General features: G+C 37.9%; 2 protein-coding genes across 2 annotated transcripts; both read right to left on the reverse strand.

Annotated features, from left to right (window-relative positions):
* Positions 1-2,125: 2,125 nt before the first annotated feature.
* LOC143577732 (uncharacterized) lies at positions 2,126-3,196 on the reverse strand. The gene has a single exon (XM_077061485.1). It carries the CDS (start codon positions 3,194-3,196, stop codon positions 2,126-2,128), a length of 1,071 nt encoding a protein of 356 aa, XP_076917600.1.
* Positions 3,197-6,900: 3,704 nt separating this feature from the next.
* On the reverse strand, positions 6,901-9,320 carry LOC143577730 (ylmG homolog protein 1-2, chloroplastic-like). The gene is made up of 2 exons (XM_077061482.1): positions 8,608-9,320; positions 6,901-7,132 (listed from the first exon to the last, which is right to left on the reverse strand). The coding sequence occupies exon 1, from the start codon at positions 9,281-9,283 to the stop codon at positions 8,618-8,620; it is 666 nt and encodes a 221-aa protein (XP_076917597.1). The 5' UTR covers positions 9,284-9,320; the 3' UTR covers positions 6,901-7,132; positions 8,608-8,617.
* Between the last annotated feature and the right edge of the window lie 4,537 nt (positions 9,321-13,857).

The following is a 13,857-nucleotide window of genomic DNA, read 5'->3' on the forward strand; positions in this document are numbered from 1 at the left end:
TCTTTCTGAGGGTGGTAGGCACTACTAAAATTGAGCTGAGTATTCACCAGCTCCACAGACTACGCCAAAAATGACTTAAAAAATGAGTGTCCCGGTCAGACACAATAAAAGTGGGCAACCCATGCAACCGGTAGATATCTCGAAAGAACAATTGCGCTACATTAACTGCATCCGTCGTCTTCTTGCAAGGAACAAAGTGAGCCATTTTAGACAACCGATCAACAACAACAAATATCGAATCATGACCACGCTGAGTACGCGGTAATCCCAACACGAAATCCATGCTAATATCAACCCAAGGCTGTGAAGGAACGGGTAAAGGCATATAGAGCCCAGCATTAGTAGTGGTTCCCTTTGACACTTGACAGACCCTACAACGCTTCACAAACCGGTCTACTTCCTTGCGCATAGTGGGCCAAAAGTAGGAAACTTGCACCAACTTTAAAGTACGGTCCCTCCAACATGCCCTTCACCATGTAAATCTTGAATGATTTGAAGGCGAAGACTTGAATCTGGAATACACAGTTGATTTCCCTTGAAAAGGAAACCGTCGTGCACTAGGAAATCTGACCTCTTCCCAGATTGCACATCTTGCAAAACAACAGAAAAAATAAGGGTCCACCATTAGCTGTTTCATGAAGGTGTCTACACCCGGCACACCAACCCTCATATAGACAAGCAAATTGCTCCCTTACTCAAAGAATCTGCCACCCGATTAGAAACCCCAGACTTGTGTTTCACCACAAAAGTAAATTTTTCCAAGAAAGCCATCCATTTTGCGTGCTTATGAGACACCTTGTCCTAACTACGAATATGCCTCAAGGAATCATGATCCGTAAAAAGAACAAACTCCTTATGGAACAAGTAGTGGCGCCAATGTTTACAGCCTGGACCACTGCATAAAACTCAATATCATAAGTGCTATAACGAAGCTTAGCACGTGTCAACTTTTCACTGAAATAGGCAACGTCCCCCCCCCCCCCCCGTGACTTAGAACTGCCCCAATTCCACCCTGCGAGGCATCTGTATGTAGTTCAAAAGCTTGAGAAAAGTCTGGTAATACTAGAATCGGTGACGTTGTAAGTTTTTCTTTGATTAACTGAAAAGTTGACTCAGCATCTTCACTCCACATAAAGGTCTTCCGTTTCATACAGTCTGTCACTGGTGCCATGATGGAACTGAAATTTCGTATGAATCGCCTATAGAATGAAGCAAGACCATGGAAACTTCGTACTTCAGTTATTGAGTTTGGGGTTGGCCACTGCTTAATGGCTGAAACTTTAGACTCGTCTACCTGTATTCCTTCCCCCGAAACAACATATCCCAAAAAGAGAACTTCTGGGGCCATGAAGACACACTTCTTCTTGGCTGCATGCAAGTTGTCTTTGCGGAGTAAGGTCAAAACCTGTCGTATATGGCTAACATGCTCACCAATATTAGCACTATAAATGAGAACATCATCAAAATACACCACCACAAATTTACCGATAAAGGGCCTAAACAACTGGTTCATGACTCGCATAAAAGTGTTGGGGGCATTAGATAAACCAAAAGGCATCACCAACCACTCATACAACCCCTCACGGGTCTTGAAGGAGGTTTTCCATTCATCACCCGGTCTAAGGCGAATCTGATGGTACCCACTTTTTAAATCCAGTTTCGTGAAAATAGTGGCACCACTTATCTGGTCAAGGAAATCATCAAGTCAAGGAATTGGAAATCTGTACCTGACAGTAATCTTGTTGATGGCACGACTATCAACACACATACGCCATGTTCCATCCTTCTTAGGGGTCAACAAGGCAGGGACATCACAAGGACTCATGCTTTCCCGAACATACCCCTTAGAAATCAAGTCTTCAACCTGCCTGCGCAACTCCTCATGCTTCTATAGTGTGGCTTATTAGACAGTTGGGCACATGGCTCCAAATCAATATGGGGCTGGATGTCACGCAACGGGGGCAAACCATTTGGTAATTCATCAGGAAAGACATCAACAAATTCATCAAATAATGGAGCCATTGCTTCAGGAATTTCAGTCTCCTCAGACACTTCCTTCCCTATCAACACGAAATCCATTTCGGCATCCTTTAACTCCTCTTCAAACTGACTAATCGTCAAATAATTACCGGAAGACTTCGTGGCCCAACTCTTTTGGCTTGCTAGAAACAAGAGTTAGCTTCACACCACCAAACATAAATCTGTAAGTATTTGAATGCCCGTTATGTTCAACGCTACGTTCATACTCCCAAGGTCTACCCAACAACAAGTGACATGCATCCATAGGAACCACATCACACCAAATATCATCTTTATATGTTGTACCCACAGAAAAAGAAACAAGAGCTCGCTTGGATACCGTTACCTCACCTCCCTTCTTAAGCCATTGTAGCTTATACGGTTTGGAACGACTCTCTGTTTTCAAAGCAAGATTACGAACTGCCTCTTCTGAGATCAAGTTATCACAACTCCTAGAGTCAATAACAAAGGTGCAAACCTTCCCCAAGATAGTACACGTGGAGTGGAATATGTTATGCTTTAGCCAATCATCACCATCCGCCTTTGGTGTATAGCAAGAACGCCTAAACACTAAATTCACCCCCACATCACCGGTCACAACCTCTTCCTCGTACTCGGGTTTATCGTCATATTTTGGGGCCTTTTCATATTCTTCATATTTTTCATCCTCAGATTCAACAAACAAATGTCTCTTACCCGCTTGTTTACAGTCAACTTGTCGATGGCCTGTCTCACCACACTTGAAACACTTCACCCCGCTACTACTAGCCCCCTTAGAAGTTGACCCAGTGTTATTGGCCCCCGACCTCTGCTGACTTGGCACGACACGAGGTTTTGCACTACCCGACCCCAAATTTCCTCCAGCAGGGGCTGGTGAATACGAACCGCCCACCCGACGGTTTTGTTTATCAAAAGCCAACGCCCGTTGGTATGCCTCGGCGACCGTTAACGAATCAAAAAGATTTACAGAGTCCATGATCTGAACCCTTAAACCCCCACTATACCGAGCAACGAGTTGTTCATCGGTTTCTTGAATATCATTACGAGCAACCAAATGATAAAACTCGGTCATACATTCATCAACCGATCTGGATCCCTGCTTCTGATTCTGCAAACGTTGATACATCAACCGTTGAAAGTTGTGAGGTAAAAAAGTATCCCTCAAGCACTTTCTCATCTTGGCCCATGTCACGATTCGTGACTTTCCGAGTCTATTTCGTGTCGTTTTCAACTGTTGCCACCATGCTGACGCCCTCCCACGTAGCCTGGTAGCGATCAAAGAGACCCGCTTATTTTCAGGGACCTCTCGGAACTCCAACACCTCTTCTACAATAACCAACCAATCGATGAACCCTTCCGGATCCAAACTAGTCCCATCAAATTCTGGGATATCAGTACGGATCCCAGCATCCCAACGCCGGTTTCCATGGATCCATTCTTGTCTTGGTCCCCTCTCGTAACCTTCTTCGGAAGACGAACCATCATTACCAAAAAAACGGATTATCAAACTCCCTGTTTTCTGGGTCCGGCCTTCTACGATTCATCAAGCCAGCCATTCGATCAGTGAGTTGATCGACCACTTGATCCAATCGTTGCTCTACCCGCGCCATAAATCGTTGTTCCAATTCTCGTTCGTAAACCTCATCGAGCGGTCTCTGTTGTCTCCTTGGAGGCATTTTTGAGCCAGGAATACGGCTCTGATACCAACTGATTTGTGGGCCCAAGTTAGGGCTGTAAACGAGTCGAGTCGAGTCGAGCCAGAGTGTGCTCGAGCTCGAGCTCGAACTTAATCGAGCTGGCTCGAGCTCGGCTCGTTTTCTTTATCGAGCTGAAAAATCAAGCTCGAGCTCGGCTCGTGGAAAGTTCAAGCCGAGCTCGAGCTCGTCGAGCCGGACTCCTTTTTTTTTTAAATTTTTTTATTTTTTATTTATTATTTTCTTATTTTATATTTTACAAATTTTGATATATTAAATTCAAAAAATATAATTTTAACATACATATTATATAAAATTTATAAACTAGAGAATTTATAAAAATTTTTCTTTTATTTTCATTATATGTATAATTTTTATAAGGTTTTAGGTATCGAGTAACATAATATATGTATAATTTTTATTTATTTATTTTTTGGTATGATATTATTATGTATAGACATTAAAATTTGGGAAAATTCCCATAATAGCCCATTTAAAGAATGTGTTTTCAAGATTATCCCCAATAATTCAAGTTTCCAACTTTGTCCCTTTGTTATCTCATCGCCGACGACATGATAGCGAACACCGACGATGCGTTACTGAAACAAATAGGATAACGACACGTGGCCGGAATCTGGTCGGAATAGGTCGTCGACGATGCGTTAGTGGATAACGCATCGCTGCTACCCTACGTTAGCAACATAACACATCGCCGCTACCCTATGTTACGTTAGCAACATAACGCATCGCTGCTACCCTACGTTACGTATAACATAGGGTTGACGATGCGTTATGTTGCTAACGTAGGGTAGCGGCGATGAGTTATGTTGTTGCTACCTTGTTATGACAACACAAGGGTTCTACGATGCGTTAGTGATAACGCATCGCCGCTACGCTACGTTAGCAACATAACGCATCGCCGCTACGCTACGTTAGCAACATAACGCATCGTCAACACAGATTTCGGCCACGTGTCGTTATCCTATTTGTTTCGGTAACGCATCGTCGGTGTTTGCTATCATGTCGTCGGTGTTCGCTATCATGTCGTCGGCGACGAGATACCAAAGGGATAAACTTGGAAACTTGAATTATGGGGGATAAACTTGGAAACACTAACTATAATTGGGCTATTTTGGGAATTTTCCCTTAAAATTTAGGGTTTTTATCTAAACGAGCCAGCGAGCCGAGCTAACGAGTCGAGCCAAGACCAAGCCACGAGCCGAGTTGACCCTGGCTCGAGCTCGGCTCATTTAGAAATCGAGCCGAGTCGAGTCGAGCTCATTTAGAATCGAGCTTTTTCGAGCCGAGCTTTTTTCGAGCTATTTTCGAGCGAGTTTCGAGCGAGCCGCGAGCTTTTTGAACAGCCCTAGCCCAAGTATAGAAGACCGGGCCATTATGTTTCTAGAGGCCCAAGATCGCGCTTCAAAAGGGGCTTCACAAAAATGGGCTTAACTTGGGCTACGGGCCTCCGTTTCTAGCGTTCTACCAGTCAAAACGACCGTTGGAACGTGGGCCACGTTGTGGTAACCAGCCATAGGCGGGTTATTCCGTTTATTTTTCCGAAATAAGGCCTCTAGATACATTTTTGGGTCACTTTTATGTTTTTCGTCTACTTTTTGTATTTTGTTTTGGGATGTTGTTGGGCCTTTAGTTGTTTATTTCGGCCCAAACCTATTTTGGCTTCTCTATTAATATGTTATGAATGTAATGTGACTAATCATTGATCAGAATTAATAAAAAACTTTTGACTTTTCAAGTTCTTGACTTTTGGGTCGAATTTGGGGGTTTGGGAAGGATTTTCACGGGTATTCCAAGAATCAACGTGTTTAGCCTTTGGATTTTCATTGTACGCTGCATCAGTATGACCGGGTAATACCTGGTTTCGAGTATTTAATCTATCTATAATATATATAAACGAAAATATAAAAATCCTACGTGTTGCGATGTGGTCGCTCCCTTTTTTTTGAAGTCACCAGATTTGCTTGATTTTTAAATAGAGGCTTCTCATGCATTTGACCCGAATTCATAGGTATGAGTCTTACTAAACCCAGATATTCCTTAAACGGGTTATAACATCTCGTTAAATTAAAAATTATTCTCACCAAATTATTGATGTAAAAATCTTATAAAATAGGATATATCAAAAATTAATATCTTATTTATATATATATATATATATATATATATATATATATATATATATATATATATATATATATATATTATTTAAATTTAAAAACCAATTTTATAGTAAAAATAATAAACGGGTCTTGTGTCTCATTAAACCATAAGTATATTTATTAACTTTCATAAATATTATTTATAATTAAAAAACCAGTTTTATATTAAAAGAAATAAACGGGTCATGGGTCTTATCAAAATCATATATCTTTTAAATCGGGTTATAACATCTCATTTATTTGTGAAACAATTTATCACCAAACCATAAGTATATTGTTAACTTTAATACAAAAAAAATTTTAAATTCAAAAAATAAATAAATATTAGTTTAAATAATATAAAACACCCTCGTAATACGGGGGATAAAACCTAGTTATATTACAAAATAAAACTTCATTTAAAACTAAATTTGCTAACAATAATTAAAACATATTGCACTAACCATAAATTCACCCAAATACATATTATTTACTTTTATAATATGCATTTAAAAATAATAATTATTAAAAATGTAACGTAAAACTGGTATCGGATATAAGGTATGACCGGACAGGTATGACTGTTTCGGGTATTTAACATTTATAAATCGGATACAGTTTCTGTTCCTGGTATTGAGATAAAAGCGCATGTGCAATATACCATATAGGTAGGGTTGATTTTGGTTTTGGGTATAGAATACCAGAAAACAAAAAACTGGTTCCAGGTTTTTTCAGTACCCTTTTTAAAAAAAAATATTATTATGAGTATATATAGTCATCAAACTAGGCTTCCCTGCTTCAGTGCAGATTCGATTTAGACGATGATCACACCCTAATCAAACCACAAACCGTATAAGTTATAACCGCAAACAGCCAGCAAAACTAGGCTACCCAACATGTTCTATGACAAAATGGTGTGCTAAAACCAGAACATCTAACAATCAAATGATCCACAATATCACAGCTTAATCAACATAAAAACAAGCTTGTAAACTGAAAACGAAATGAAAGAAACACAATTAGTGTCATTTAAACAAAAACCATATATATAATCGATGAAATTCATTCAAACCAGGATATATTTCATGCCTAGCAAAAGTTGCTAATGCTACAGTACCTTAAAACAGTATTCAAGTTATATATTACTACTTGTTCACGAATAAAATGGATAAAAAGAGCAAAATTTGAAGACACAGAGGAACAACGTTGCTAAGAAGCTGCTGAATGATCCATCAAACTTGTATCCACAAACTCGCAGGCCTGTTTCATAACCAACAAAAGGAAGACATGATAAGAGGCGTTTGAGCATTTTCGAAGTGATTATAAAATTTTTGAAGAATTAGAGTTACATTAATATAGTCATTTGCTTAGATTTAAGGACAGTTAAGTGATTGTATATATTTACCAAGTATAATTACTTTTCTGATACCCATTGCTTACCTAGTGTCTAAGTCATATTTTGGACCTTTAGTAATGAGAAAAGCAATGCCATTACTACTTTTTGCCAAACATAGCAATAATAAAATGATTAAAACCACATCCAAACATCCAATAGGTATTATGTTTACAATAAAAGTGTCAATTTCGATTCATTTACCTACAAAATGGTCATTTGGGCTATGTTTTATAACCATTAGCATGTCTAGCGGGTTAAGCGAAAACAATATTAACTAAAAAGGAAACAGGTCAACTTTGTCAAAATTTAACAAAAGTCAGCCACTTTGAGGTTATGGGTTCAGTTCACGGTCTGCAAACTGGAACCAACCATTTACCCTTTTTTTTATTTTCTTTTATCATTTTTAGAATATGCAATTATGTATATGTAATATATTCATGAACCATCATTATACCAGTGTGTTTTGGCTACTGGCCGCGAACAATGAACACCCCTAAACTAGATGCTATAACGCTTATAGTTCATACAGTAACATAAAAGGTGTTCACACACATTTAACCTACAAGAATATATCTATCTCAAAAGGTTAAGAACAATGCAAGTTAATAACAAGATCAATCAATAACACCCAATGAACATAAGCCCGCCTTATATGCACAAAAAACTCGTGATGCTACATCAGTAATGGCAATAAGAGGGTGTTTCACGTGTTCGGATGACCACAATCACAAAAAACAATAATTAGTCTTTTATAGCAAATTCTCATATAACATGTTTCTCCAAATTTTATGATTAGTAAGGCTGTAATTGAATCGAACATTCAACGAACTGTTCGGCGGGAAGTTCGTTAATGTTCGTTCATTTTAGAGGTTTGCTTTATTTTTTAATTACTTATCTAATCATATTGTATATACTTAAGCAAAATTATTAACTATAAAACAAAAATATATATAAGTATTATGTGATTAGTTTATATGTAAACTAACACATGAATATGAATGTTAAAAAACACCAACACAATCTTAATTGCCAAACCGAACCGAACCATCGATACTGACAATCATGTGTTCGTGAACCGTTCTAGAACAGGTTCGTTTCCTTAATGAATGATCACTAACAAGAAAATTTGTTTGGTTAGATGTTCATGAACCATTCGTTTGCCCGAGAAAAGTTTAACATACTAGCGTAAACAATGCCGTGTTTGGTTCGGTTCGATACAGCCCTCATATTCACTAGTTTCCAAACAATCCAACCCATGCATTCCCATCTAATCCAACAAAATGATATTTACAATAATAGGTTTAAACATTGTACATAAAACCAAGATTCATAATAATACCTTTGCGCTGTTAATAGCCCATCCTGCTGTTCTTAAGAATACCCGCGAGAAACCCTAATACCGCGAACGCCAACAACGGGCTAACGTCCAACGTATCAAAAACCGGGGGGATAATATTCCTAAACAGATTCAAATACGGATCGCACAGGTCCCGAATAGCCGATAACGGCTGGCGGTCCCACGGAATATTCGGAAACCAACTCAACAAGACCCTAACCAACAAAACCCCACTGTAGATATCCAGCCACTTGGCCATTCCGGCCGCCACGACCGTCAGCGGCGTGTGCAGCCGCGCCGGCCGGCCACTCATGGTGGCAAAGAACAAAGTGGCGCTGGTGGAGATGAAGGTTTGTTGAAGGGGTAAAGTGGTGAGTTTGTGGGTGAATAGTTTGAGAACGTTAAGGGCGATTGCAAATAGGGTTGTGATTGTTCGAGTTGAGCCGGTGAGCAGTGTTTCTGCCGGTGAATTTGGGTTTAGCGTTGGCGTTTGTGAGGATGATGATGAGGCGAAAACTAGGGTTCTTTTAGGGGAAAACTGAATGGGTTTTGAAGGGAATTGGGGACTGAGTCTGGGAAACGTGATGATTGGGGGCTTGTGAGGGTGAAGGAGAGTGTGGGTTTGGAGGATTAGGGTTTGCGAAGCAGCCATTAGAGATACAGAGGAAGAAGAAGCCATTGTTATTTGATGATTTTGATGATGAAACCCAATCCTTTGTTAAAAGGTTTTGGAAGCTTCTGGAATGGCCCTTCCTGAATTGAAGGATGACAGAAGTTCCCCTTGAATTAAGGCTTGGTATTTATGACATCACCTGCTAACAGCTAACGCAGGGGTGTTCAAAATTATCCGAATCCGAATTATCCGGTAATTCGTATCCGAACTATCCGAAAATTCGGATTCGTATTCGTATATCAGTTTTGGGATTTTTCGGATAGTTTGAATATCCGAACTATCCGATATATTAAATTTAATTATTTTTCATTTATATGTTATATTAGAATATCCATGTTGAAAACCCTAAACTATCTTTCATATTCACACATCCAGCAGCCGCCAACCGTTTGACCAATTCTCATCTCATCTCTAGCCGACCGATACTATATCTATGCTTATCGTCGGAACCTGCTCATGCTCTCCGATAAGTTGATTTTAACCACGGACTCATATGTGAAGTCTCCGAAGTTGACATGCTCGAAAATCGGGATCTAAAACCTTTGGAGTTCGACTTGCTCGTATTAGATTTGGTTTCATTATTGATGTTTCTGTTGAGTTTAGATTCCTTTGATATTTCATTGTTCATGCTTCAATCTAAACTTTATATGAAGCAAGACCTGTAGGTGCTATTTCTAAATAGATCTAGTTTGAAAGATGAGCTGCAGGTTAACAAAGTGTAGAGGAAATTGTCTTTCTTTTTTTTTAACATTAGAAATCGAATATCCGTTTCACTATTCGAACGGATATCCGAAATTTCGGATATCCGAAGTTTCGGATGATATTCGAAGTTTCGGATTCGGATTCGGATATATCCGGTTTTGAACAACCCTACCCTCAAGGGGTTTTGTGGGTGACTTGGGCACGGAACACAGCAGTGGGCCGCCATCAGATGAAGGGCGACGAAGATCCAGGCAAAGGAACGGCCGACGCGGTTGATGAATGTGGGTGGGCCCCCTCCCCTTCATCGGCTCTATTTTTGACCGTTAAATACATATATATATATATATATATATATATATATCAATCACTCAAACTAAACCATTTTCAAACTCAATCTCTACAAACTTTATATAATTTTCTCCAAAAAAATGTCTTCCGATTCATCTTCGACACCGGACTTCTACCCTGATCCCGACGTTATTTCAGACTCGGATTCAGAGAAGGAGGTAATATTTAGTGCTATTCTAGATGATGCCCGAGTCTTAGTCGAGCATTGCGAAAGCTGACAACCGCTAACAAGACGTCCTCATCGACAACGGGATCGTGTCGGTGCTCATGAACGGTTGATGCAAGATTATTTTTCGTCGGATGCGACTTTTGATTCAGAACAATTCCGGCGGCGTTTTCGGATGAGTCGGCAACTTTTTTTACGAATTGTTGGTGATTTAGAACGCGATTATGCTTTTTTTCAACAATGGGAAGACGCGAGAGGTAGACCGGGTTTTTCTCCATTGCAAAAATGCACGGCGGCGATTCGTCAACTCGCGTACGGGACCTCGAGCGACGCCATGGAAGAATATTTACAAATATCGAAGGCAGTGGCTCGTAAGCCCTTCACACGTTCTGCGAATGTGAGTATTATCATTTTTAATATGTACTTATAAATCCTCTCATCTTAAATGCAAAATTAATATACTGACCTTAAAAATTTAATATTAGGTATTCCTCAACTATATCACAAAAAATAGTTGAGGAAGCCGACTCAAACGGCATACAAAAAATATACGAGGTGCATGAATAGAGGCACGGTTTTCCTGGGATGCTTGATAGTCTTGATTGCACACATTGGGATTGGGAAGCATGCCCAGTTGCTTGGCAAGGTCAATATCATTGGGGTGATCATGATGGACCAACAATTATCCTTGAGGCTGTTGCATCATTTAATCTTTGGATATGACATGCGTTTTTTTGGATGCTCGGTGCAAACAATGATATAGCTGTGATAAACGTGTCTCCTCTTTTTGACCGTCTCGTAAACGGGGTTGGACCCGACACCTCATTTTCCACGAATTGTGTCAACTACGAGTGCGGATATTATTTAGTCGATGACATTAATCCGGATTGGGCCACGTTGGTTCATAACCTTACGTGCCCGACTGATGATAAACTCAAATATTACAAGAAAAAACACGAGTCGGCCAGAAAGGACATCGAAAGGGCATTTGGGTATTAAAGAAATGTTGGTATATAGTTAGACATCCGGCTCGTATTCAGCAAATGGATAAGTTAAGAAATGTAATGTACACTTGTATTATCTTGCATAATATGATACCGGAGGACTCGGGTAGAGCAATATGTCAAGGCGAGTACGACGATGCGCCGGATCCGATGACAACACTAAACGAAGAAGAGAGATTTGCTATTTTATTAAGAACACGAAAAAAGGAAACGAATTCCAGCCTTCGATCGGATTTGGTTGAACATATTTGGAGAAACAAACAAGAAAACGGTGGCGGCGACGACGATGACGACTAAAAATAGTTGATTTTTTTATGTATATGTTTTTAATTTTAATTTAGTTTGTATTTGATAATTATTTTATTTAATAAATTTTTTGGTTTATTAAATTAAAAAAACAACAAATTAAGGGGTTTCGAAGCCCTCTCACCATAGACGGAATCTTTGGGGTGGGACTTTGAAGCCCCCCAGTGCCCACGTGGCGCTGACGTGATACTGGGGAGGGGCTTCGAAGTTATTCACCATAGAGGATGGTTTAAAGACTGACGGTTACGATGACGAAGAAAGATGAGTAATTGATTAAGGGGTGGTTCCTACGATTTTCGTTTTATAATTAAACTGAATACATAGGCTTAAACTGAATACATAGGCATAATGAATAAACCGAATGAAGGATACTCATACTATGAAACACTTTTGTAAATATCACTAACTTAATTGACAAACTTAATAATAAATTAATAAATAATAAACATATTTTACAAGTTCATACAGGTTCGGGTCGTGTTTGAGTGGGTTTAGGCATGTAACATTCTTCAATTTATAAGCAATTTAATGCTTATTCATTTACCTTAACTTCGTTGCAGATTGAATAGAAGTCATTGTTGTAACAACTAGTTATTAAAAAGAAGTATATAATATAAGAATAAATATATGATATATAGGGGAATGTTAATGTACAAATAAAATTAACGTGCTAAACGTGAGAATCAAGTAGTATAATTATATATATAAGTAGAGTAATTATGTAATTACTTTATGATAATTAATCTATGATTTAATTACATAATTACTCTACTTGTATATATAATTACTATACTTGATTCTCACGTTTAGCACGTTAATTTCATTTGTATTTGATCCAAACCGTATATATATATATATATATATATATATATATATATATATATATATATATATATGATCAGGATCAGGATCAGGATCAGGATCAGGATCAGGATCAGGATCATGAGAGAACCTTTTTGAAATTGATAACTTTGAGAACCATTTTGGACCACAAAAAACCAAAAATAAAAAAAATCATAAAATAAAAAAAACACAAAAATTAAAAAATTAAAAAAACCAAAATTCTTATTTTAATATCCCGGTTTCATAAAAAAATAAATAAATAAACTCAGTTTAGCTAAATTATATACACATATGTATAATATATACATATATGTACATTTACATGTTTTTTATACACATGTGTATAATTTAAGATAAATGATACTGTACATATGTGTATATTACGTAACTAAAGATTAACTAAAATTACACATGTGTATAATACGACTTTTTTTTATTTTTTTTTATTTTTTTAATGAAACCGGAATGAAATATAAGAATTTTGGTTTTTTTTACTTTTTTAAAACTTTTGTTCATTTTTGTTTTATGATTTTTTTAAATAATTTTTAAAGGTGTTTTTAGTGGTCCAAAATGGTTCTCAAAGTTCTCAATTTGCAAAGGGTTCTCTTAGGATCCTTACCCTATATATATATATATATATATGGCCCTCATGATCATTTATATTATAATAGATCAAAGTTAATTAATTATAACTTATTATTATATTAGCTAGGTAATTGTTGATGGACTAAATTACACTTTCTTGCTTATCAAAGGTTTCCCCTTGGGTTTATATAAATTTATGGAGAGGCTAATTAACATCATACAACATAACCATAAACCTCACATAAGAATTCCGTGACCCTCTCTCTCTCTCTCTCTCTCTCTCTCTCTATATATATATATATATATATATATATATATATATATATATTATTCAGTTTCTCAAGAATCCTAATCCCCATCACTAATATACATCCTAAAGGGGAACTCAACAAAGCTGGCTATCATGTAGTCTGGATCGTTCTCACCAGTCGTGGCTTCTCTCTCTGCTGTGACAGCCATGTTTTAGTTGTAGGGTTATCATAATATTCATGTTTTCTATTACATACATGAAGACCTGATCAACATGTGGTATCAAGAGCGATTTTGATTAATCAGTTCTTCATGTCTTCCATTAACCCAGGATCTAAACAAGAAGACATGGACTAAAACCTGATAAACCCTAACAA

This window comes from Bidens hawaiensis, unplaced genomic scaffold, assembly GCF_021521415.1.
Source record: "Bidens hawaiensis isolate Kalapana, Puna unplaced genomic scaffold, B.hawaiensis_p1.1 tig00028787_1, whole genome shotgun sequence".
NCBI classification, from domain to species: domain Eukaryota; kingdom Viridiplantae; phylum Streptophyta; class Magnoliopsida; order Asterales; family Asteraceae; genus Bidens; species Bidens hawaiensis.